The sequence below is a fragment of the Zingiber officinale genome, chromosome 2A (assembly GCF_018446385.1).
Source record: "Zingiber officinale cultivar Zhangliang chromosome 2A, Zo_v1.1, whole genome shotgun sequence".
NCBI lineage: Eukaryota > Viridiplantae > Streptophyta > Magnoliopsida > Zingiberales > Zingiberaceae > Zingiber > Zingiber officinale.
Window position 1 is genome coordinate 99,338,368 of NC_055988.1, and position 24,022 is coordinate 99,362,389.

At 36.6% G+C, this 24,022-nt stretch overlaps 3 protein-coding genes across 4 annotated transcripts; all 3 read right to left on the reverse strand.

The window, feature by feature from the left end:
• Nucleotides 1–2,909: 2,909 nt before the first annotated feature.
• LOC122039832 lies at nucleotides 2,910–3,597 on the reverse strand. The gene has a single exon (XM_042599264.1). It carries the CDS (start codon nucleotides 3,545–3,547, stop codon nucleotides 3,017–3,019), a length of 531 nt encoding a protein of 176 aa, XP_042455198.1. The 5' UTR covers nucleotides 3,548–3,597; the 3' UTR covers nucleotides 2,910–3,016.
• Nucleotides 3,598–7,072: 3,475 nt separating this feature from the next.
• On the reverse strand, nucleotides 7,073–12,662 carry LOC122041691 (serine hydroxymethyltransferase 7-like). The gene is made up of 4 exons (XM_042601463.1): nucleotides 11,368–12,662; nucleotides 9,650–10,055; nucleotides 7,596–7,697; nucleotides 7,073–7,514 (listed from the first exon to the last, which is right to left on the reverse strand). The coding sequence occupies exons 1-4, from the start codon at nucleotides 12,433–12,435 to the stop codon at nucleotides 7,291–7,293; spliced, it is 1,800 nt and encodes a 599-aa protein (XP_042457397.1). The 5' UTR covers nucleotides 12,436–12,662; the 3' UTR covers nucleotides 7,073–7,290.
• Nucleotides 12,663–13,790: 1,128 nt separating this feature from the next.
• On the reverse strand, nucleotides 13,791–22,956 carry LOC122041692 (aladin-like). Of its 2 annotated transcripts, none has more exons than XM_042601466.1 (15): nucleotides 22,612–22,956; nucleotides 22,437–22,492; nucleotides 21,957–22,130; nucleotides 20,902–21,016; nucleotides 20,696–20,795; nucleotides 20,427–20,606; nucleotides 20,129–20,187; nucleotides 18,965–19,052; nucleotides 17,471–17,546; nucleotides 17,092–17,191; nucleotides 15,252–15,303; nucleotides 14,904–15,038; nucleotides 14,736–14,820; nucleotides 14,565–14,635; nucleotides 13,791–14,114 (listed from the first exon to the last, which is right to left on the reverse strand). In XM_042601466.1, the coding sequence occupies exons 1-14, from the start codon at nucleotides 22,667–22,669 to the stop codon at nucleotides 14,573–14,575; spliced, it is 1,341 nt and encodes a 446-aa protein (XP_042457400.1). In that variant the 5' UTR covers nucleotides 22,670–22,956; the 3' UTR covers nucleotides 13,791–14,114; nucleotides 14,565–14,572. The 2 variants fall into 2 exon arrangements, with proteins under 2 accessions (XP_042457400.1, XP_042457398.1); XM_042601464.1 differs by having other exon boundaries at nucleotides 13,791–14,122.
• Nucleotides 22,957–24,022: the final 1,066 nt, after the last annotated feature.

The following is a 24,022-nucleotide window of genomic DNA, read 5'->3' on the forward strand; positions in this document are numbered from 1 at the left end:
TCTAGATGTCTAGGATAGAAGGACACTTGTCATATATTGTGAGGAGTCACAATTAGTAGTCACAAGGTGATGTTGGATCTCAACATTCTTGTAACTTGGGTAGTAATGATGTATTGCTAGATACCGCTCATTACTTATGTTTCTAAATGAGTTTAGGGGCATTGCCAACGTTACAAGAACCTATTGGGTCACACACAAAGAACAAGTGGATGGAGATTAGGTTCATATGATGAACCAAGAGGATTAGATTCATTTGATGAATCAAATTGGATTAAGAGTAATCCTAATTGGGCTAATTGAGTTGGACTCAAGTTGATTCATGTGTTCAATGAGTCTAATTTAGATTATGACTCATTGAATCAATTTAATTAAATGAATTAGATTCATTATATTAAATTGGCTTGAATTAAATGGTTGGATTAGATCAACCATGAGAGAGATTAAGTTAAGTTTGACTTGACTTGAGAGGAAGATGAAGAGTCAAGTTTGACTTGACTTTATGCCACCTCATTGGTGAGTTGGCATTAAGTGGATCAATGATGATGCTCCACATCATGATGGTTACTTAAGTGAAGTGCCACCTCATGGGAGTTACCAAGAGTTGTAACTCTTGGTATCCCATGGAGGTTACAAACCACTTAATTAGATGAAAAGAGTTTCATTTTGCAAGTGTAACTCTCATTCAAGTGATCTTCCTCCTCCTAAGCTCTCTTCTTGCTCCTTCTCTTCTCTTGGTCGTGGGTTTCAAGCAAGGGAGAAGAAAGGAGAGTGAATCTAATCCAAGAAGAAAGGTTAGTGAAAGTCACATAAAGATTTTAGAGGAGTGTGTTCTCTTCTTTTCCTTTCTTCTTCTTCCAATCCTATCCGAGAGCCCTAGAGAGTGCTAGCACACTTGTGGTGCTCTCTTCTCCATCCTTGAGTGTTAGAGAACACATCTTGTTCGTGTGGATATCACTAGAGAGTTGTCTACATTGACAACTTCAAGATCCGGCGTACCATTGGACGAGCGGGATTTGCAAGGGCACGCTTCAAAGGTATAAAATGTTTTTCCTTTGTAGATCTACTGTAGATCATAGTTTTAAACTCGTACTCGTATTTTCGAAAGTTTTTCTTCGCACGAGATCCAGTGGCATGGGTGATTCAGGGTTTCCGCGACGCGAAAACGCGGTTTTCGCGGCCCGATAACCCAACATATGGCAATTCTTAGAAGATATTCCACGATGACCGAAACCTGTGTCGACGATTTGCATACATTTCGATAGTCAATCGGCAATCGGTCGGGCACAAAGTCATTTGTATAATGGTAAGTCTAGACATATACGTCGTAGACATAATACCATTAGACAACTACTCTCAACGGGAGTTATCATTGTTGACTATGTGAAGTCAAAAGATAACCTAGTGGATCCGCTAACCAAGGGTTAAATGGAGAGTTAGTTGCAAGCTCATCAAGAGGAATGGGCTTGACGTCGTTGTCAGCGATCAGTGCAGAGGGCAGCCAACCTATGCTGACTGGAGATCCCAAGAACTAGGTTCAAAGGGACAACTAATATGCACTGACTAGACACACTGTAGGGAGATAATCCAATGAAACAGTGACTAGACTAGGGTAAGCCGATGGGCTTTTAATGATCAAGAAGAGTAGATGGCAACTCTTGAGGGATCACCTATGTGAGAAAGAAGTGGGACCGCTTCGAAGAGAATTGGAGGCACAATTCTTAAAGCTTCTCACAGAACCAGACGTATTCATGGCCAAGAACGAACACACTCATGAGAACTGAGTTGTATCAGGGAGAGTCTTGGATGAGATTTGTCACTGCTTACACAGACAGTCGTACAGTTCAAGGACATCGTGTCTACTATCAGCCAGTAAATAACCAGATCTTCACAAAGGAAGGTTCAAAGGGTAAAACCTACCTATCCTATACTTGACTCAACTGCTGAATGCTATCACTTACCCTATCTCCATTCATGTGGGGGATTGTTGAATAAGCGAATGGAGAAGAAATGGAAAAGAAAAGAGGTTCCATTGTGAATGGGACTTTAGTCCCACATTGAAAGTTTCAAAGCATTTTTTTTATTTATATTGATTTACATACATTGAGGATGTGAACAAATGCATGAGGAGAGACTCTCTCTCACGTGTGGGTGCGCAGGAGGAGGTGCAAATCCAGCGCCCGGATTGCACTGAACTAAGTTGGCTCGTGTGCGAGCGCGACCTGCGTACACAAATGTCAGACCGGTCGGGGCAAAATTTACTCAAGTGGGACAACCAATTTGCCCGGTCTAGAAAACAGACGACCCTTGTAAGCCTCGAAGCACACGAATGTCGGACCGGTCGGGGCAAAATTTGCTCAAGTGGGACAACCAATTTGCCCAATCTGGGAAACAGACAATCCTTGTAAGCCTCGAAACACAGCCGGAGATAGGCAAATCTGTTTCAAGGAAACTGTGACTCTCGTAGGCCTCGGTTAATTTTCCCGGTCGATCTCTTCATCCGCCCGACCAGCCAGTCTGCTCGCTAGATCTGGTATGCCGCTCTGCAGATTTAGTATGTCGCTCTGGTCGATCTGTCGCTCTGATCTACCGCCTTACAGGCCTACCCTGCCATTCTGGTCTGTCGCTTTGGTCTACCACTCTGCAAACCTGCCCTGTTGATCTGATCTGCCGCTCTGTAAACCTGCCCTACCGATCTAGTCTGTCGCTCTGCATACCTACCCTGTCGATTTGAACTGCCCACTCAATGAATTAGTCTAATCTTCTGCACGTTACAGGAACCAACGTCTGTTGGCAATATGAAATTATTCGTTCAGATCATTTCGACTGTAAATTGAATTTAATTCAGTATAACTTATATTCAATTAATATCCGTAAATCTCCGACAACAACAGATTGTTTGTGTCCAACAGTAAGATCAATGGAGTGGCCTTCAGTAAAAGATTAAAATTGTAAGGAATTGTGAGCTACGAGAAAGGGATTAGAATAACAGCAGCACAATGTCTATGTCTAGTAGTCACTATTGCATTTGCATCGAACTCGCATCAGATGGATCCAGCACTACGATCTTCGGCCGCTTGTTCTGCTTGCGCTTCTTCTCCGATCCACTAGATGCTTCCTTCTCGTCGCTTGAGCCGTCGCCTGTGTCGGAGGAGGCGTCGCTAGCGGCAGGCAGCGACGGTGGCGTGGCGCCGCTCATGGCAGCCTCCGCCGCCGCCACGGCTTCGTCGTCGTGGAGGTCGGCGACGCCCAGGAGCAGATCCATCTCGATGTACGTCTTCTCGTTGCCGCTGAGCACCTCGACGTCGTAGTCCGCGCGCGATCTCTCGCGGACGTCGAGCTCCAGTTTGTCGTTGGCTTTAGCGATCACGCCCAGGAAGTCCTTCACTTTGTCCATCACTTGGCTTCGAGGTGCCGCCGCCGCCGCCGCGCCTTTGGCCGCTTTGGCGGTGCGTCCTCGCTTATGCGTCGTGCCGGACACGAGAAGCCTGCGCAGGAGTGGCGGCGCCGATGGCTGGTCCAGGAGCTCCCTGCTGCTCTCCGCCGCCATCGAGAAGAACGAAACCAACCGGTGGGGATCAAGTTCAAAACCTAATTATGAGGCGAATTTAAAGCGGCAGATCGTTTTGGTTTCCGCCTCGGTGAAGTATCAACCGGGCCGAGCGGGGCCCGTCTTTTGACCAGACCGGAACGTAAAAAAGCCCATCCTTATATATCTTGACACGTTTGAGAAATTTCGAATTACAATATTAAAATTTATTATTTAACACCTTCCTTTCGAGGAGGTTTTATTGTAACGGTCAAATTTTTATGATCTTGAGATATCCATACTCGGATTTGAATCGTTGAAATAACCGCTCATGAGTTCGGATTCTTTGTCTTGAAATCATGTATCATCTCTATGTCACTTGCGTATCAGACAAATTAAATAATATCTCAAAGATATTGTACATATCTCAAGGATGTCATGACCATCTGATCGATAAAGGGACACGTGAAAATATGATTTTGAGACAGAGGATCCGAACTATTTTTTTTTATTTGATATTTTCCTTTAGTTTACCTCCTGTTTTCATCCATGCTCATCTTCTTGGGGTGGAAGAGTGAGGTCGGCGTGACGAATGAGGCCTAAACAGAAGCTCCTCTACTGCCACGATCAGCTGGTTCACCTGTTCATAATATGCTCCGAGCTTGGGCAGTCTCAGGATAATGATGTATTGAAAATTGAACATTAATCTTGAGACATTTTTTATTTGCTCATGTATGCTCAGTTCCTAGGGGAGAATGACTTGCGTAACTTACCTCCTTCGTATTGACCTAGAGACGAGTTAGCAGGGGTGCTGACGGTGAATGAATCGTCTTTTACCACATTAGGATAGGATGACCTAGCTCAACTCGATAAGGCCCAAATAACAGCTCATTCATCATGACTAGTTGGTTCACTTGTTCGCCATGTGCTTTAAGCTCAAGTTTCACTCAACCTGTGGATACCGTGCATGATAACTCCAATAAAAAGAAAGAGAGTAGCAAAAACGATGAGTTGAGCATGAAGGGAAAGTATCATATCAAGCAATATTGTGAACATGATGAACAAGAAGAATATAGTAGCATGTTCATCTAAGGTATCTGTTCATTCTCAGGTTATATAAAGAAAAATAAATCATAGAATCAGTTAAAAGAGTCATAGAACAATATATAATGTAGGGCATGAAAATACTAAACAATATTGTCCACATGATGAACAAAATCAGAGTAGACAAAAGTGAATATACATATAGCTAGAAAATGCTTTACTAAAGTGCTTTGTAACTTATTTAATGCATTTGTCTTAGGACATCCATAACGCTATATCGTTATAATACTCATCATCTCATCAAAAAACATAAGAGTCACTCTCACATATTTATTATAACAACATCGTTCTTTCACCCACATTCCTTTTAACATTAATATTCATTATCTATAGGTCTCACAATCCACTCAATCATCTTAAAATTATATCATATTAAATAAATATATTTTAAAATATTTAAATTATTATTATTATTTTTAATAATAATCTTACTTTTAAAATATAATTTTATTATTTTTCAAAAATAATATTAATTTTTTTAATATATAAAATTAAAAAAATTATAACATAGGGGGTGGCCCAGTGCATACTTGAACACGTTCAAGCAGAAGGATGTTATAATACCCTCCACAGTATCAAATTAATGTACAGTGTCATTATAATGTCATATTAACGGACGCGTTACAGATTACCTAAAGAACTTTCCGTTTGAATTTTTGAATTCTATAATAATTTTTACAACGTCTGAAAGTGTTGCAAAGTAAGTAATTTATAAATACATTCAATATATATAGCCTAACTATGATTAATATATAAAATTATATATATATATATATATATATATATATATTTATAGATATTAGTTCAATACTAAATTTGATATTTTATGACATAGTATGAAATTATGTTAATACTGTTATAATTTTTAATTATAACAGTATTAACATAATTTCATACTATGTCATAAAATATCAAATTTAGTATTGAACTAATATATATATATATATATATATATATATATAGTTTTGATCTCCTGCGCGACTGCACAGTCACGCAGTGCGCGACACGCAATTAATAGTTTGTTTTTATTTTTTTAATATTTTAAATTTAAAAAAATAATTAAAAAAATTAACATTTCTTTATATAAATTTTTAATACATTAATCTTTAAAAAAATTTTTTTTTTAATTCAAAATTAAAAAAAAAACAAAACACAGACATTTTAATTAAAAAAAAAACAATATTTATTTATATAAGTAGCTAATAATATCCCCTTAATATATTACAATACTCCGTAAATACTTAAATTTATTTCATTTTTAATTTTTTTTTTAACTAAATACTATAATCCAATTGAAAAAATCTAAACCCCAGAGGTAAAACCTTTTTAAAAAAAATTAACTGAAAAATTATATCCCAATTAGAATGTCTGAACCCTACCAATAAAATTGTATAAAATATATTTTATTTATTTTTTTAATCAAAATTAATATATTTTATTTATTTATTTAATCAAAATTAAAAAAAAAATCATGATATACTGCGCGACGCGCACAGACACGCACTGTGCATGTCGCGCAGTATATCAAAATCGTGTATATATATATATATATATATATATATATATTAACTAAAATATTTGATATTTATATTATAAAACAATATTAAATATTCTTGTTAAAGTTATTAACTTTAAATTTCATCTTAAACAAAACTACTATTGGATTAAATACTGTAATATTATTTAGATACTTATTTTACGAAATTTAAAACAAAGCCAAAATATATGTCATGTTTTACATTTTATTTTATGATTTTTTTTACTTTTAGTATATATATTGGTTATATCATAAAGTCAATTTATTATCTTATTTTAGAATTGTTTAGTATGACTAAAGAAAAGAAAATATATGAGATTATATTTAATCTACAAGTTTATACAAAAAATAATAAAGATCAAAAGAAAAAATAAATAAGTTCATTATTTGATATATAATTATATTTATAGTAATTTTTTAAGAACACCACATCCAGCATATACCACGAATCCTCTTGCCCAGTTGCCCTCAAATCCACCAAGCCACACAACTTCTGCCCATGCCACCTTTACATTTCTCCCATGATTGTTCGCAGGTCACCCATCACATTAAGTTTTGAACGGGGCTGAGACTCCCTCCCCGCTACAATTTATAAACCGACCTCTAGAATATTCATCCCAAATAAAATTCAAATTTTGATCCTCTTAAATGTTTCCTTTGAATGCTTTAATCAAAGCACAACACCAGATTCCACCGATTTCATTTGACTGTGACGTGAACTTAGTTGTCTGCTCGCTCCTTTCTTTCCTTTTCCACTCCATACTCAATGGTAAGCTTTACAACATATAATAGTCAATCTGCCATCCATTGTGGAACTAGCCATTACCTTAGTTGGGGTTAGAGTTCTTCATAAAATGAAGAAATTACAAGAATTAAAATCAACAATTATATCTTACACATTGCAGTCAGCAATCTTTCTCAAGTGTAAATTGAAATAGTATGGGTTTACATACATGATTGCAAAATTGCAAAAAAAAACAAAACAAAAAAGTCAGAGAACCTGTATGCAGACAAATTAAATAACGGCAGGTAAATTTTTGTACAGAAGGTACGTCAACTCGGGATAAGTAAAAAGCCCCACAAGGCGAAGTAGTGGGTACCTCTGAACCATTTCATTGTTTACCTAAACATCATACCCAGGCATGGCAAACTGTGAAGCAAAGGACTCCACTTGACTGCGAAGCTCGATGACATCCCTACTGCTCTCGAGGCCCTTCAGGAACTCCTTTTGGATTTTCCCATGCTCCTTCTGAGTGTTATTTGCTATTTGTACAGCTCTCAGGAGAAACTCTGCAATCGTTTCGAAATCCCCCTCTAAGCAACCTCTTGTTGTCATGGCAGGGGTCCCTTCACGATACCAACATCAAGTAGTTACACACCGCATATGCTTAAAATAAATATAAAAAAATATAGGATGTCGTAACTCACCTATCCTGACTCCTCCGGGAGAAATAGTACCATTGTCACCGAATATTGGAGTTTTGTTCACAGAAATGTGGCATGCCTCACAGACCTTCTCAAAAATCTTACCTGCTCAAAAATTAGAATCACTTCTCGTTACATGTTTCTAGTAAGGAATCCAATAGAGTAAACTCTAAAAATACCATATGTTTGGCACACATATAATATCTGAATAATTAATAAGTTTTATCTTCATAAACAACCTACTCATGGGGCTCTTTTCTAGAGTTTGATTTCCTCCAAATGGGGGTGTGCAACCAAAGGATGTTGGGCCTTGGGTTACCCGCCGTGCACGATTTCCAATTTACCCTAATAGCGGTGGAAAACTTCCATGGGACCGAGCCGATCACTCCCCGGGCTAGTCAATAAGGCTAACTGGGTTTATCATTTTTTTTCTTTTCTTTTCTAGAGTGTGATGATAAACCCAATTAGCATTGACTAGCTCTGGGGTGACCGGCCCGATAGGACATCTAGGTTGTGTCACCCAAGCACTCGCAATTCGATCCCCAGCTATGACGTATTTGCAAGAATTTAGCGCACAACTAAACGATGCTGAGCTTCTGGGCTGCCCACCGCATGTGATTCCCGATTTAGCCTGGTGACCGATGGAAAATTTCTGTATGACTGGGCCGGTCACCCTCAGAACTAGTCAATGAGGCTAACTGGGTTTATTTTTCTTAGAGTGTGATAACTTTGGTAATCATGGCTAAGATGCACGTCAGGAGCTAAACAAATATTAGCAACTAAGAAGTATATTAGTCAGATAATGTAAAAAAATACTGGGAAATGCATCAAGTTGCTAAGTGCCACTGTGATTTCACTCTAAGTAATCCTATAACTGAGAGAACTAGTTACAACGGTGATTATCTGGCCAGGAAATTTCAGTGAAAATATGGCCAGCTGCAACAGTTGTAATCTGTTCTGGGGACAAAGGTGCTAGTTTTGTTACATCTATAAGCCCCTCGAACATTTTTCATGTATTCCAATAATGCCCCATTCTGATCAAGGGGCTTATGAAAAATGAGAAAAAAATAGAAATTACAATGATGGGAAAAAAAACAATATAGTAGAACGATTTAGTTGTTAGTTTGCTCCATTAATTTAGAGCAAACTGAAGTAGATAAATGATTTTACAATGACCTTTATATTCAAATGAAGGACTAGATCTAACTCTCTATCTTCTTATGTTATTATTAATGTAAATAGATGATATTGTGCTAATTGATTAGTGTAAATAAATTATATTTGAATCTTGAACAGTGAGGAAAAAACACTTGGAAATTAAAGATTTCAAATTAAATAACACAAAAACTGAATATATAAAATGTAATTTTAATAACAAGTAAAGAATCCACATAATGCAATAGTTAAGACATAATACCTAAGATGGAATAATATGAAATTCCTACAACTTCAGATATTTTAGATTTATCATTTAACAAAAAAACAGAGATTAAAGAAGAATATAATTAATAGGATGAAGAATGAGGATTGAAATAAAGAAGTCTTGAATCTCATATGATCTTTACATGCCCTTAGGCTAAAAGGGAATTTGCATTAGACTATGGTGTGATGGGTCATACTTTATAGATCAATGTTTGGTTATTAGAAAGAAACATACACGACAAGTTAATAAAGTAGATATGAGAAGGATCTGTGGCCCTAATAAGGTATAGCTAAACAAGTTAAGAAAAAAATATCAGTATCCAAGAGCAATAGGGTCTGGCCCCAATAACTAATAAATAAAAGAAAATACATTGAAATGGCAAGGACATGTTAAAAGGCAACCATATTCTATAGTTACAAAGAGTTGAATCGAGTAGAGTAAGCCATTAGTTAACAAAATGAAAAATAATTTAATTGAAATTGAATATTACTAATGATATAAGTTTGCATAGCACTAAATGGGGAATAAGATTCTTGTAGCTGACTCGAAATAGATAGTTTTTTTTCAAAAAAAAAAAACAAAATTTAAAAGACTATATTTCCAAGGAATGTAAAAGCCTGTTCTTGTTGCATACCTGTTAAACCCAAAGTCCTGAGATCCCAAAGGATTAAATGATTGTCTGTACCCCCACTAACCAATCTGCAGTTCCTTCTTAAAAAAGCTGATGCCAACGCTTGAGCATTTTTCTTGACCTGTTGAATATAGGTTTTGTATTCTGGTGTAGCTACTTGCTTTAGAGCTATGGCTAAAGCAGCTATATGGTTATTATGTGGACCCCCTTGAAGTGATGGGAAAACAGAAAAATTTATCCTGTCCTCGTAATCATATCTGTCATTTCCTTCTGTTTGACCAGGAAACAATCCTTGTCTTTTCTGTTTTTTACCTTTTCTGAAGAAAATTATACCACCTCTGGGACCTCTAAGGCCCTTGTGGGTTGTCGAAGTAACAATATCACAGTAATCAAATGGGCTCAAGCATTCCTGAATTCAATTGGGCACACAATGAGTAAAGCTTTTCCATGAATTTAAAGACCATTAAAAAAATGATAGTTTCGCTTCAGAAAAAATAAATAGGTCTCAGACATAACAATAATATTGCCCTGCGAAAAAGGTTCAACTATAGATAGTAAAAGATATCAAGACAGTTGTTTCCCATCCAAAAAGAAAAAATGAATACAGTAGCCCAAAACAGAACTTCAAACAGTTATGAAGAGGCTACAAAGTGCGTTAAATAATTCAGTATGCTAGTAAAATCGGCATTCACCTCTCTTCCTGTCTAAACATGGAAGAAGTCAACCTACACAAAATAAGTCCCATATATGTTTTGATCTATACAAAACCGCTTTTAGCACATCCCAGACTTAGTTGGCACTGTCTATAAAGGATGTCATGATGAGAAAAAGTATATAAATGTAGCACTGTGTATAAAGGATGTCATATGAGAAAAACGTATAAAATGGAGCACTGTGTATAAAGGATGTCATGATGAGAAAAAAGTATATAAATGCAAATTCCCTAAATTTGGCCCAATAACTTGAAGAAATGGTAGGCGTCACTGTATCAAGCAAATAGCAATATATAATATATTATCAATTGTGCGAGTTTTGCAACCCAAATATCTATAAAACTAAAGAAATATGCAATAGCAAGTACAGGAAAAAGTAATGTTGCACTGCACAGGCAAAATAAAAATAAAAAAAGTAATCCCACTACGTAACCACAAGAATGAAAGCTTAACTTTAAGCCATTAACGCACATTATATAACATCCGGTCAACATTGGGACTCATGTAAAACTACAATTCAGTAAAAAATAAATGGGACAAATGACGAGTCTAAATTCTATTCTTAAGAAAATGGCCCTTAAGTGACAATAGATTGAAGGAAAGGATTCACAGAATAATGAAATATTAAAAATTATATTTTTACCAAAATGGCTTACAATAGATTGGAGAAACCTTGTCGTGGAAAACTCGTTTGTGCTAAACTATGAGCAATTAGTTTAGACTTGATATGGCATTCAATCATCATTAAGACTCAAAGTACAAGTAGAATTTAATGAAGAAAAAGATAGATACATGGTTTATCTAAAATTCTATTCTTAATAAAATGGCTCTCAAATGGCAATAGATTGAAAAAACATTGTCATCTCAAGCCTTTGTGAGAGAGAGTGAAATAAAAGGTAGATGACTGAATTGATAAATCGCACCATATGCCACAAACTGAAAGTAAATTATAAAATAAAAAAATAAAAAATAAAAAAGAGAGAGAAAGAGAGAGGAGAGAACTCAAACCTTAGCAGCCACAAGTCCACTAATGTGAGCCATATCACACATCAAGACTGCTCCACACTTATCTGCAATTTGCCTAAATCGAGCATAATCCCACTCCCTCGGGTATGAGCTCCCACCACAGATCAATATCTTTGGGCGGTAATCCATGGCCTTCTCCTCAACTTTATCATAGTCGATATATCCTGTGAGTGGATTTACCTTATATGGCAAACTCTCAAAAAATATGGAAGCCCCTGATATCTTCTTTCCACTAGGTGCATAGTACCCATGACTAACATGTCCACCAGAAGGCGAATCCAAACCCATAATTCTATCTTTTGGAAGCAGTAGCCCTGTATAGACTGCAAAATTGGCTGAGGTGCACGAGTAAGGCTGGACATTCACCCCCCAGCACTCAGGATCAAGACCAAATGCTGTGAGTGCACGTTCATGGCATAACCGCTCTATCTGATCAATGTACTGGTTCCCGCCATAGTACCTGGCACCAGGGAACCCCTCAGAATACTTGTTGGTCAAATGGCTCCCAAGGGCATCAAGAACCCCGCGGCACACGAAGTTCTCTGATGCGATGAGCTCAATTCCCAGAACCTGCCGCTTCTTCTCCTTCTCCATGATATTGAATATATCCGGATCGGCCACAGACAAGGGCTGGTTCCCCCAAGCACGGACGGCAGCCCTTCTTGTCTCGAGATCGGATTCCACCTTCGCTTTCTTGGCTGCAGGGAGCACAGAGGTAGAAGAGCAAGAAGAGCTCGATTCCCCTCTCCTCGGCCTCTTGATGCACATGGCGTACCCCAAAATCCTGAACTCCTCCTCCTGTTGCTCCTCGTCGGATTCATCCGCTTCGTGCGTCCGCAGGGATCCGTCACGGGAGCTCTCAGGATGCTGGTCGAGGAGCTGCAAGGGGATCGATCGGGGATTGTGGGATGAATCCCGAAGGCCGGAGTCGATATGGAGCGAGATCGAGTCATCCAGGATCGGGCCACGCACCGGCGGCGAAGATGGAAGCGGAGGCGGAGCAGCGTGGAACCCCAGTGAGAGATTTGATTGAGGGTGGGTGAGATCCATGGAGAAACCTTCGGCACGCAGAACAAACGCAAAAAAACACGAACACCGATTTAACAGAAACAACAACAAGAACAGGAACAGGAACAGAGGGAGGAGGAGGAGGAGGAGGTGAACGTGGCGAGGAGGCGAGATTCCATCAATGTCGAAGGAGGAGAGCTGGATGCGAGAAGAACCCTAAACAAGAGAAAAGGGGCGGAAGGAACGAAGGCAGGAGAAGACTGGGGTGATTGTCCTTCTTAATGACAATTACGGGGAGTGAACCTGGACGGGTTTTCGGTTTGGTTGTTGGCGTGAACATGAACTGCAAACCCGATGATGTAATATCTCACGATCACGCGCAATTATATTAACCGATTTTGGGGGAGCTCAAAAAAAATCCTAATCGTTAAGAAAAATTTTGATTTTTTTTTCATTTAGTTACTTTTTTTAAAAAAGGAATATTTCAGTCATTATATCCTTTGATCTATTATCAGTTATCAAATAACTTCGTCAATTATCTTTTTCTATCTCCAAAATGCTCTATAAATTTATTTTTTAAAATACATTTAAAGTTACAAATTGTAATTAAAATTAAAATTTTAAAATAATTCATAAATTTGTGTTGAAGCGATGCTCTAACAATCACTACTAAATTTTATGCTAACATTAACTATATAATCATTTTCTCATATTTTATCATCATTTACATTTAGATAAATATACTATCACTCATCTAACTCACATGCAAAGGACTGTTACTCATCTAACTCACATTCAAAAACTCATTGTACTAGATAAAACCTACCTATAATTTATTTCCATTTAGGAGACAATCATAGAGAGCCCCGAAGGGAAGGTAATCACTTTTTTATTATAATTTATATTTAAATAAATTTTAAAACTATGAATCTTTTTTTAAAAAATCACTATAAGTGTTTTTTCTCTATTTTTCTAATTGCTATGCTATATAAATATCTAACTATTCGAACAAATTAATCCTAAAAATGACTGACTCAATCCCATAAAAATTTCCCACTAACCATGAAAATAAAACGAAAAATGCTCACGGAGGCTTATCCACAGAAAAAAAAAAAAAAAAAAATCTCTACAATATACCGCAACTGAAATTCAACCATTAAATATCTAATTAAACGCTTGAAAAGCCTAACCACTACACCATTACCAGGGGTAAGTGTATTCCATTTGAGTATACACGACCTTGAAGAACTCTAAGCACCATGATCTTTAATATTTTCAGAACTCTTGAAGAAGCTTTGGGACTGCGAACCAGACATGCCATAGCTATCTCTGTCCAACAAAATCAAGCTATGTCAACCATCCCAATGAAGTGATTCAAGACAAGACCAATCCATCAGTTATTCAAGCCTTTTTATTTTAATCTAAGATCAAGTTAATCAACTAAGCCTTGTCACAGATGAGCAGAATGCTAAAGCAGAGACCATAAAAGAGTCAAAGATCTTTTTTATCACTTGTCACCAGTGTCCACATATTTGAATTTTAAACCCAAATTGCATTTTACTCCACCACTCGTTTGCAACTATAAGCTTTCGAAGAAAATTGTCCACATCATCCAGTTCTTTGCAAGCAGAGCGGACTTCATTAGAATATCATCATCTACAACAGAGGGCCTCAAGTTTGGTGCATCAGCAACTTTTAGGCACTCGGAGCTCAAAGCTGGACTGCCCACCTAAGCAGGAAATGAAGTGAACTACTATACCACAGCATAAGATTATTGTCGTATGATAAAATGGTTATCTAAACCACACGAATCAAACAATCACTAAGAGGAAACTTAAAGCCTTGAGCAGATTGAAATTGCATCTTAACAGCACTGGTGAATGATAACCAAACCAAAATTTGCTTATACAAATACCAAATTTAGATAGGATAGAAAAATAGGAGCTTTCTTATGCAATGTGCAATGTGAATGTTTATCATAAATACATCAGAATGCACAACATCCATATCTCAAATTAGCTTGTCACATGAGACAATTGGGATAAAAATTGTGTTCATGATAAACTGAATCCCCTTAGGTATGTAAATGCTTGTTACTGCTAATTTAACTCCACGGGAGTAAAAGTGAAAATCAATTTAATCATTTTGGCTGAGAGATGGCAGACATTTACCCTGATGATCAAAGAAGAATATGAGACCGAATAATGAGAGGATATGTGCAACACCATCCGCTGCTCCAGCACTGAAATCCACAGATTTAATATTAGTCTGCATATTGAGGAGTGTGATAATTGATTAACAAACAGAAATGTACTAAAATGGGGGAGGCTGCAATAACCTACCACAGACAGAATTGGCCCTTGCTTGAACTTGTGGAAAGCAAATGCAAGGGGCTTTGGCTTTTCACCTGGCCCTCTAATGAAGCCCCTGATTTGACAATTAATTTAAATTCATTAGAAGAGAATGGTGTAGAAATCATAGCAATAATGTTCAGAGTAGAGAGGACTAACACTAACGAAGCAGAGACAAGAGGTGTTGTCCTAGTGTCATATATAGCAATCAAACCATTGTACATTTCATCGCCATCTTTGAATGACAGTGCTAAGCGTTCTCCTGAAGCATCCCAGGCCATCTTCTCAATGCCTCTGCAAAAGAGCGCCAGCAGAGCATTAACAGATGATAGGCCATTTACAGTTAATGATGATACAATGCTATACCTAAACACCAAAGAAAAGAACCACAGGAGAAGAGGTTGTAGTATGAGATACTTGGAAAATTGCAAATTTCACCAAGATTGTATCATGGATCGAAGATTTCCTGTCATAGGTAGTTATTAAAATGAAAATAGCAAGTATTACCTGGCAGACAAACTGGCTAATTCTGGCATCTCCAATGGAACAAGGTGTGCAGCTGAGATTAATGACACAAGAACAGAAAGTTTCACATTAATGCTTATCAATCCGCTAAATAGGAGATTATTTATGAATTACTGTAGAATTATACAGCAGCTGTGCAGATAGTAAAGAATTCCTAAATGGATATATTATATAAAAAAATCCATTACTTTCAAAAGCTTTCCAAAAAGATACAGAATCTCCCTGGAATGTTTAACAATAAATTACAAATATTGCCAAACACGTTCTGCAGTTGGCTAATAACTTAGTAGCTAGGAGTATAGTGTGAAGGTTCTCCAAATTCATCCTTCGCAGGTCTGAAATTTTCAGAAACTGCACACACCCTAACACTGGTCAATTTTCTAAATTCTATCTAGCTGTAAATATTGGCGTCAGTCTCACCTAGTACAGACAAGGCAGGCATCTATATTGCTCGAACAGCTACATCAATACTCGGACACTTCACATGTACTCATGTTGGTCATCTGACACTTTGGAACTAACACTATTTGTTGGATACGGACAATTCCATATCCATGCACTATTAGAAAATAGGGCATAGGATAACTAGAACCTTAGCTGTGAATACTCCTACCAAGTCAAAGTGACATAGATCAGACAATGGAAGGCTGGTTTTGAGAGCCATGAAAGTTTAAAAGATAAAGATAGGTATACTCTGCCCATGCCAACCTATTCGACCTCTTGTTCACTGTCGTAACAATGTGCATTGTCCGTATTCAGCAATATCTGTGATAATCTAAATCCATTGAGCCTTTTAATGAATTTTGAAAACAAACAGCCCATTTCTCATCATCTTCCTATTCTAGTCTTCTTTCTTTCTTTCTTTCTTTCTTTTTCTCTTCCTCTCCCTCTTCCTGAACTTCTGGCACAGCAGGTCAGTGCTGATTATAACGTAAATTAGTATGCATCAGAACTAAAGCAGTACCAGTTAGATAAGGGATGGCAACTAGTACAGGTATTTTAAACCTTGCATGAGTCATGAATCAGTGTTTCTCTTTGGTACTTGAACAAGCCACCATATTCATTGTTTTGCTCCTAAGGTAAGTTTCACTGAATTACGGGTGAGTTTGCTTCAACAGAAAGATAGGAGGGGATGGGGTGGAGATGGGAAAGTTACACAAAATATGCATGAATGACGAAACTCCATGCATAATCTGTGAGCCTTTTCCTCTCCCTCCCCCCTAAATTCCCACCCTAGTATACCCAGCGTAAGAGCAATAACCCAAAGTCAACTTCTAATTAGAATTTAAGATGCCCTTCTACAATCATCCAATGAAAATAATTTATTTACTGAAATAATGCTTTGCTTGAAATTTATTTATAAATAGAGTAATATTCTCAAAATGTACTCCAGTATGACATTATTTGGCTCTTGAATGAACACCAACAACAAAGAAATATCCCTCCATATCAATTAGATAAAGAAATTTCCAATGTGTCAGCAAAGTGAACTTCCTAATATTTTTAGCTTAAAGAAGAGCAACCTATTATTCCCAATACCCAGAAGATCAACAGCATAAACAGCAAGAGTAACAACCTAGATGAGCCATCTAAAGAGATGATAAGTTTTAATCTAGATAACACAACATAGTCTTGAATAGCTTAGTCAACCCAGAAGAGGTATGTTGAATAAAAAACCTTACATCATATTGACTTATAAAACACAAGAACATACAAAAATAACCTAGTCAACAACAGAACTAATTCCACTAGTTGGTACAGCCAAGAAAGACTATAGATGTTGGCAATAAGCTAGGATTCAAATGAGAAGCAGGTAACGTACCCAAAGAAGGCGGCTTTGATGCAAAGTGAATTGCACCTAAGGTTACAGATTCAGAGAAGGAAATTAATATCATTTGTCCTTCAGGATCCCATGCAACTCCCTAAAGATTTAACAAACAACAGAGATGTAGGTTTGCTTAAGAATTGGTTTTTAGCCATCGGACGAAGGAGAATTATAAAGAAATAAAAAATAATCAGCTTATTTTTTCCAAAAAATTGAAGTGGCTATATGCAGAATGCATTTGGATAAAAAAAATGCCATCCCATAAAATCATACTACTTCTCTGCTACTTTCAGCAAGCTTTTCAAATAGGATAAATTCAGTAGAATAATCAACAATCTGTTTAAAGACAGAGGACATTGTTAGTCAAATTACTTACTGTGACATATCCAGTGGTTGAAGACCAAGGTTCAGATGTCCAAGTAATCGTCTCCCAAAGGTAGAAAGTTCCATCACTGCATTGAGAGAACAAGTAAAAATACATTGATGCAAATGTCAATACTTAAAATAATATCATTATATCATCATTAGCTGTAAATGTCAACACTGAAAATCATATGTTTATATTTGATGTGCATATATGAATGCTACAAATTACAGAAGTCTTTTTGTTTTGAACTAAGAATACTTTATATTATCAATAAAGCACAATTTTACAACATTTCTTTCATTGATTTAGGATGAAAGGATTTGCACACTTTTTACAGCCTTTAAGGTTGATGCTGCTGCTACTTTTATGACAGACTAGTAAAATTTAACAGACTAGTAAAATTTAAATCACAGTTAATTAATCTAATCAATTTTAATTATTTAAACTAAATAATATTTTATACTATTAATTAAATAAATAATTGTTAGAAAAAATGGAAATAATTAAATAATTCTTAAAGTTATAAATAATTTAAATGTAATTAATTATTTTAATTAGATTACTGGGTACAAGGATCAGGAGAACTGTTTCACGCCTCCTCCCATAGTAACGACCATAGCAACAATAAATGCCATTTGTCTTCCTGCTCAAGAATGCCTACAGAACATAAAGAAAAACTGAAGACGAAGAGAGAACGTCACTTGTCCTCCATGAGAACTCCTAAGAGTGGGCACCAACATCAACCTATCCACCTTTGGTTTATCTGCACGACCACCAAATCCCTCATTGGAGTTCTCTTCCTCTCAAAATCACAAGCAAGGCTCCATTCTAGATCTAGATCTACACATTTGAACATCGATACTCCTGTCATTTGAGAAATAGGAGAAATCATCAAAACAAATTGATTCAACTCCAATTCTACATCATCTCAACCAACTACTATCAATCAATCAAGATTTTTCTCCAATTTGACATTGACTAATCAACATTTCAGAAATTCATTGGGGGGGGGGGTATCTAATTTCTAGCTCAAAATCAGATCAGCATTGATCAATCCAGATCATGATTCACCAAATTTGCCAACCATGAATGTAAAGTGGAAGCATTCTCGTTAGCCAAAGGCTTGGCCATAGGTTGCCAATTGAAGTGCCAACTAGTAAAATGTTGAGGTCACTCGAGAGGGAGGGGTGCCGACTCATGGGAGTAAAGGGAAGTAGATCAAGTTATGGGGGGTTTTCTCTTCTTAACTATTTTGTTTATTAATTTGTTTCAAGTATTGCTGATGGACAACTGATCAGAAATAAAATTATCATGCTTAACATAGCATGTCATGTCATCACTTAACAGGAAATGGATGATAAATCCAACAGTAGGAATTACAGACGTAAGCTTAAAAATAAAAAGGTGGGATAAAATTGGTAAAAAGTTTGTAGCTGTTAGGATATTTTTAACAATTAACTCTAGATTATTAGGGAAAAATGACAAGGATGCATCTGAGCATACAGCTTAGCAGTTAGAAAATAGTCTCCACTTGGTGACCACTTCAGCATTGATAGTGGACCTAATCCACGTCGAATAGCAGTTCCTACACCTACACATGTGGATTTCAGAAACAGCAGAAATTAATTTAACTAAGACTGCAGCTATTATGAAGACAGATAACATCAAGAAAATAAAACTTGCTCAGCATACTGTGTATGACAAGCCTAAATTCACATTAGAAACACCGATCTAAGTCCTTTATGATAATATGATAACTGAAATTCCCATGAGAAAAAAAAAGTAGTTGTGCCTAGCAGGAGAATGAAAATAGTTCGGACAAGCAATAACATCAATATTACTTGAATCACACGGAAAAAAAACTAGTATTTGCAATACGTTCAAGAATTTATGCTAATACCAGTATACTACACCACTCAAAATAGACTGCAGCTGAGCATGCCACATGGTTACCAAGATCGCAACTCAGCATGGATAATGCACCAAAATAAGTCTAACACTATTAAATATCTAGTTCAGCTAAACCTGCATGCCAGTTTCCACTTAAAAGGCTAAGGACAGCACTCCATGAACCTGACGAAGTGTCATATTATTAGATTTTAAAATACAAATATCATTCAAAAAAGGTTTTGGAATTTCATTCTCAGCAAGATTTTGCCAGACCAGTAAGAAACCAGACTGGCTACGAACCAGATTGGCACAGCACCATACAATACTGTAAAAATGAACGAAGCAGAACACTCATGAGCAAGGCATTCCCAATGTAAAACAAAACATAGTGGTCCCCCTGTCTACAGTCAGTCATCTATTGGACCATTAAATATCATTTAAACCAAGGTCAAACAATTTTGTAAACTCTTGATTCATGGCCAAAATAAGTATTGTAAAAAGTGGAGAAAAATTTGAAGCTAGCATTAAATAAAGAAAGAAGTCCAGACACAAATTAGATTATGTAGATACTCATTGGATAGTTGCCCTGGCGATAGAACGGAAAATCCAATTATTAGACAATTAATTTAAAACAAATGCATATCGTGCGATTCTTATATGCTCAACGATCATAAAAATAATGAAGACATGTTGCAATTTGCATGTAAGACTCAATCAGGTGGATTTAAACAATATAAATACATAATCACAAAAAAACAATAGACTGATAAGGTTTACCTTGAGAAACATCCCATACTGTGAATGATGAACTACCATATGAGGAAGAGGCCAGATATGTTCTATGATGTCAAGAATAAACCATCCAAAGATTACTATACTCAGGCAACTAAGTCAACCATTAAATGGTTGTACCATAGATGTAGATAGATGTAGTGTCAAGTACATTACAGAATCTTTGAATAGTTCTACATAAGTTGAAGTCTCAAATAGAACAATTCTTATAATGAAGGAAATCTAATAAACAACAACATCAGTCAATGTTAGGTTCGAGTTTCGATAGTATAGAAAAGGATATCTCCCATTAGGGCTCCAAGAAAGTATGCTTGTTAGTTCACTGTTAGAGCTTTGGAGAAAATCTACCAGCATCCATCGAACTCCAGGACCTCCAGAAACACTGTTAACAGAAGAGGTAATTTCATATCGAACAGATGCTGAATTGCCAGGGAAAGAGGCAGACCAAATGCAGATTCCACCCCTGGAGAAGAAATGTTTGTACAAATTTAAATCTAATGGAGTAGGCAAATAGATTAAATGAAAATGCATTAGGAAACAAGAATGCCATACCTGCAACCAACAGCGAGCATCATGCCGCTGTTTGGCCTCCATTCAAGTGTTTTGATATCTCTTTGAAATTCACTGGTTAAAAAGCATGGATCTTTACCATCTGGTCACAAGAAGGTCATCTTTATGGAAGCATACAGATCAACCAATAGTAACATTTTAAAAAAAAAATAACTCTTGATTCTCAAATAATGGTCTCTAGAACTTGCCTGAATGTTCATAATCCTTTACAGTTACTTGATTTTGCCCAGAAACAAATGCTAGACAATGCCTTTTTGGATGCCAACTTACTCTTTGTGTATCAATGTCTGCCAGCATATTTAACTAATAACCAATAGAAAAAAGAAAACAAAGCAATATCAATTTTTGAAATAATTATATTTCACAGAGGATGTATTTGTATGGTAGAATAAAATTGTTTAGGATATATTCTATAATTGTCAAACAGCAAGATACACACAACTAATATTCATTTTTTTCTCCATATTTCTTGAAGGCCTTAGTTTATTATCTTAAAAACTACAATCAAAGTTCTATCAAAGAAAGAAACTATATTTTTGTAAGGGTTAATTGCAAGATCCCTGTCTAGTAAGGGCTCTAATGCCTCAGTGGATTAAAAATCACAAGGACACCACATGAACTGTAAATAAAATATGTTTGCATTGACATTATTTGATATTTCTATTTTGTCAGAAAAAAAACTGAATCATCTGAGCCCCCTTATTCCCAAATAAAACAGAAAATGAATATGAGCTTCCCTTTGAATATATAGTTGCACGTGATTGTTTACCAAATTATACTAAATATTGCCCTGACAAAAAATGTTCATTTTGCAGATAAAGAAAATTATACAAATCAGAGATACGGGCTAGATCACAAGGTGGGTTCAGACGAGTGGTTTCATCTAATAAAGACATATTAAACTACCAAAATACATTTTTGAGCAAGTTCAGAAGGGCATCCTATCTCTCTAGCTGAATTAAAACAACTAAGGATTTGTGAACACTGGACACAACTAACAGTAATAAAAGAAGAATCAAGAGTGTGAAAAAATTATCACTAAGTTGATGTATTATAAGAAAAGAATGAGAGCATTCCCTGAAGTTACTTTTCATGAGATTCCCACTTAACAATAAGACAGCATATGCTTGGTCTTGTTCTGATCCTTGCTTATTTAGTTTAAGTGGATGTTCATGTTTGTTCTTTGTATTGATCACATATCTGTGATTGGATTGCTAATAAGAAATTCAGAAAGAGGTAGTACCATTGTTGAGTATCTAACTTCATTTGGGAAGAAAATACGATTAGTGTACTCAGCCACAATTTCCTTCAAACGAGCAAAACCCCCTGTTGGAGCAGCATCGCTTGGTTCGTGTCCTGCTACTTGCTCTACATTGGAGGCTTCGAGTTGGAAAGGAACCGGACTAAATATCACTCCCTAGCGAAAAGGAGGTTACAAAAGGTTACCAAATTCAGCCTCATATAGCATCTAAACTTCATCAGAGTTGCAGAATGGTAAAGATAAGAGAGGGGGAAAAAAGAAAACTAATCAAAGATACTTCTATGATCTTAATCTTTTTCAGTGGAATATTTAACTTCAATTTTATGAGGTTGTTCCAAAAAACATGCAAAGAAAAATATCTATGTCATTAATATCCATAAGTTCTTATCAGCAAGTGAATCGGTAGTTTGAAAACAAAGGGAAAATAACTATATATTGAGGGTTGTTACTAGGAAAACTCACCAAAATTTTGCCATAAGTGTCCTTGGCCAGTTCATCCGAAAGACTCTCAGCAGTTACTATGAGAAGAAAAATAATAATAAAACGACCATAAAGCAGTTTCTATGAACAAAATTAAGTAGGCAAATAGAAATAAACGAAACCCCAAATCGAGAGAGGAGCGATGCGGGTTCCGTACTGATATCGCGGTTAATCTCACAGACAGTGACCACTCCTGGCTGCGGAAAACTCGGCATTCCGTGATTCGCTTGGGAATATATACACGCTAGAACGAGAAGGAAAATTTAAACGAAGAAAGCTCCCGCTCGAATTAGGGATCCACTGAGGCCGCGGCTGCTCCGTCGTAAACCGTCGCGAGCAGAAGGAACCTAAGTAGGATCCTTCGGGAACAGCAACCGCCACCAGTGACCGGCTACGTTGATGTTGGTCTGCTGAAGGTGTGCACGAGGCGGCGGCGGCTGATGGGTAGAACTCATCGCGGAGTAACACTCCGTCGAATAAATAGAGCGTCAAAAGAACAGCGTTCGAACGGCGAGCCAGACAGAGGTCGAGCCCGACTAATTTCTGAAAAGTTTATTAGTGAATTATTTTCAATTTTCTTTTTGTTTTAATTTATTTTTAAATATATACATGTTTATATAGCATTCACCTTTGACAAATCAACAGGTGTAAAAATTTAAAATTTATATTGAATTAATATTATTACACCTAATGACTTTTTAACAAAAATTTAGTAGTTAAAATAGTATTTTAATTAGATTACCGTATAAATAAATAAATTAAAATGATATAAAATTATTATTATAGAAGATTCTATAACGTGTAGATAACATCTAACTTCTAAATGAATGATTATTGTAAAAATTAATAATTAACTTCTCCACGGTCAAATAATCAGATAATACAAAAATATTTTCGATAGATCATTTTATATAAGACGCTCATTTGACTTTAATAAAAAATAAAATGTTCAACGACGAAAACGCAAAGGGTGTCGCTCATTTAATTTTTGCCCAAAAAAATTAAATCTTTTACCTTCCTTTTTTTATTAATTTATCCATTAATCTATTATCTTGTCTATTTTATTTTTTAAAATCTATGTATTTGACTCTTAGAATCCAGTTAATTTTTGAGGTGGTTGATATGACCCTATAAAAAAATTTTATAATCATCAGGATAAATCCAAAAAATGCATATGGGCTACTATTATTATTAGGCTTTTCTATTTATTAGCTAATCCGATAGTAAGAACAGGGGACCCCACCCTATGGAGTCAACGCCACGTGAAAGTCACAGTGGCAGTTGTCCATCCAGAGAGGGCCGGGTCCGACCGGCTGTCCGGCCGGCCGTCCGGTGGAATCGAACGTCCGGAGAGGGATGGGTCCGATCGGCTGGTCGATCGGACGATATTCGGCTGATGGTTAAAGGCGCCCTGTCGAAATCAGGGTTCCGGCGCTCAATGGAAAAAGTCGTAAAGCCGAGCGGACTGCACGCTCGGCCAAAGCCATAAGGTAACACTACTAATAGTCTCCACAAAGTATATGATGGAAAATCTCCCCAAGTAAACCACCGCATATGTCCGGCCGGAT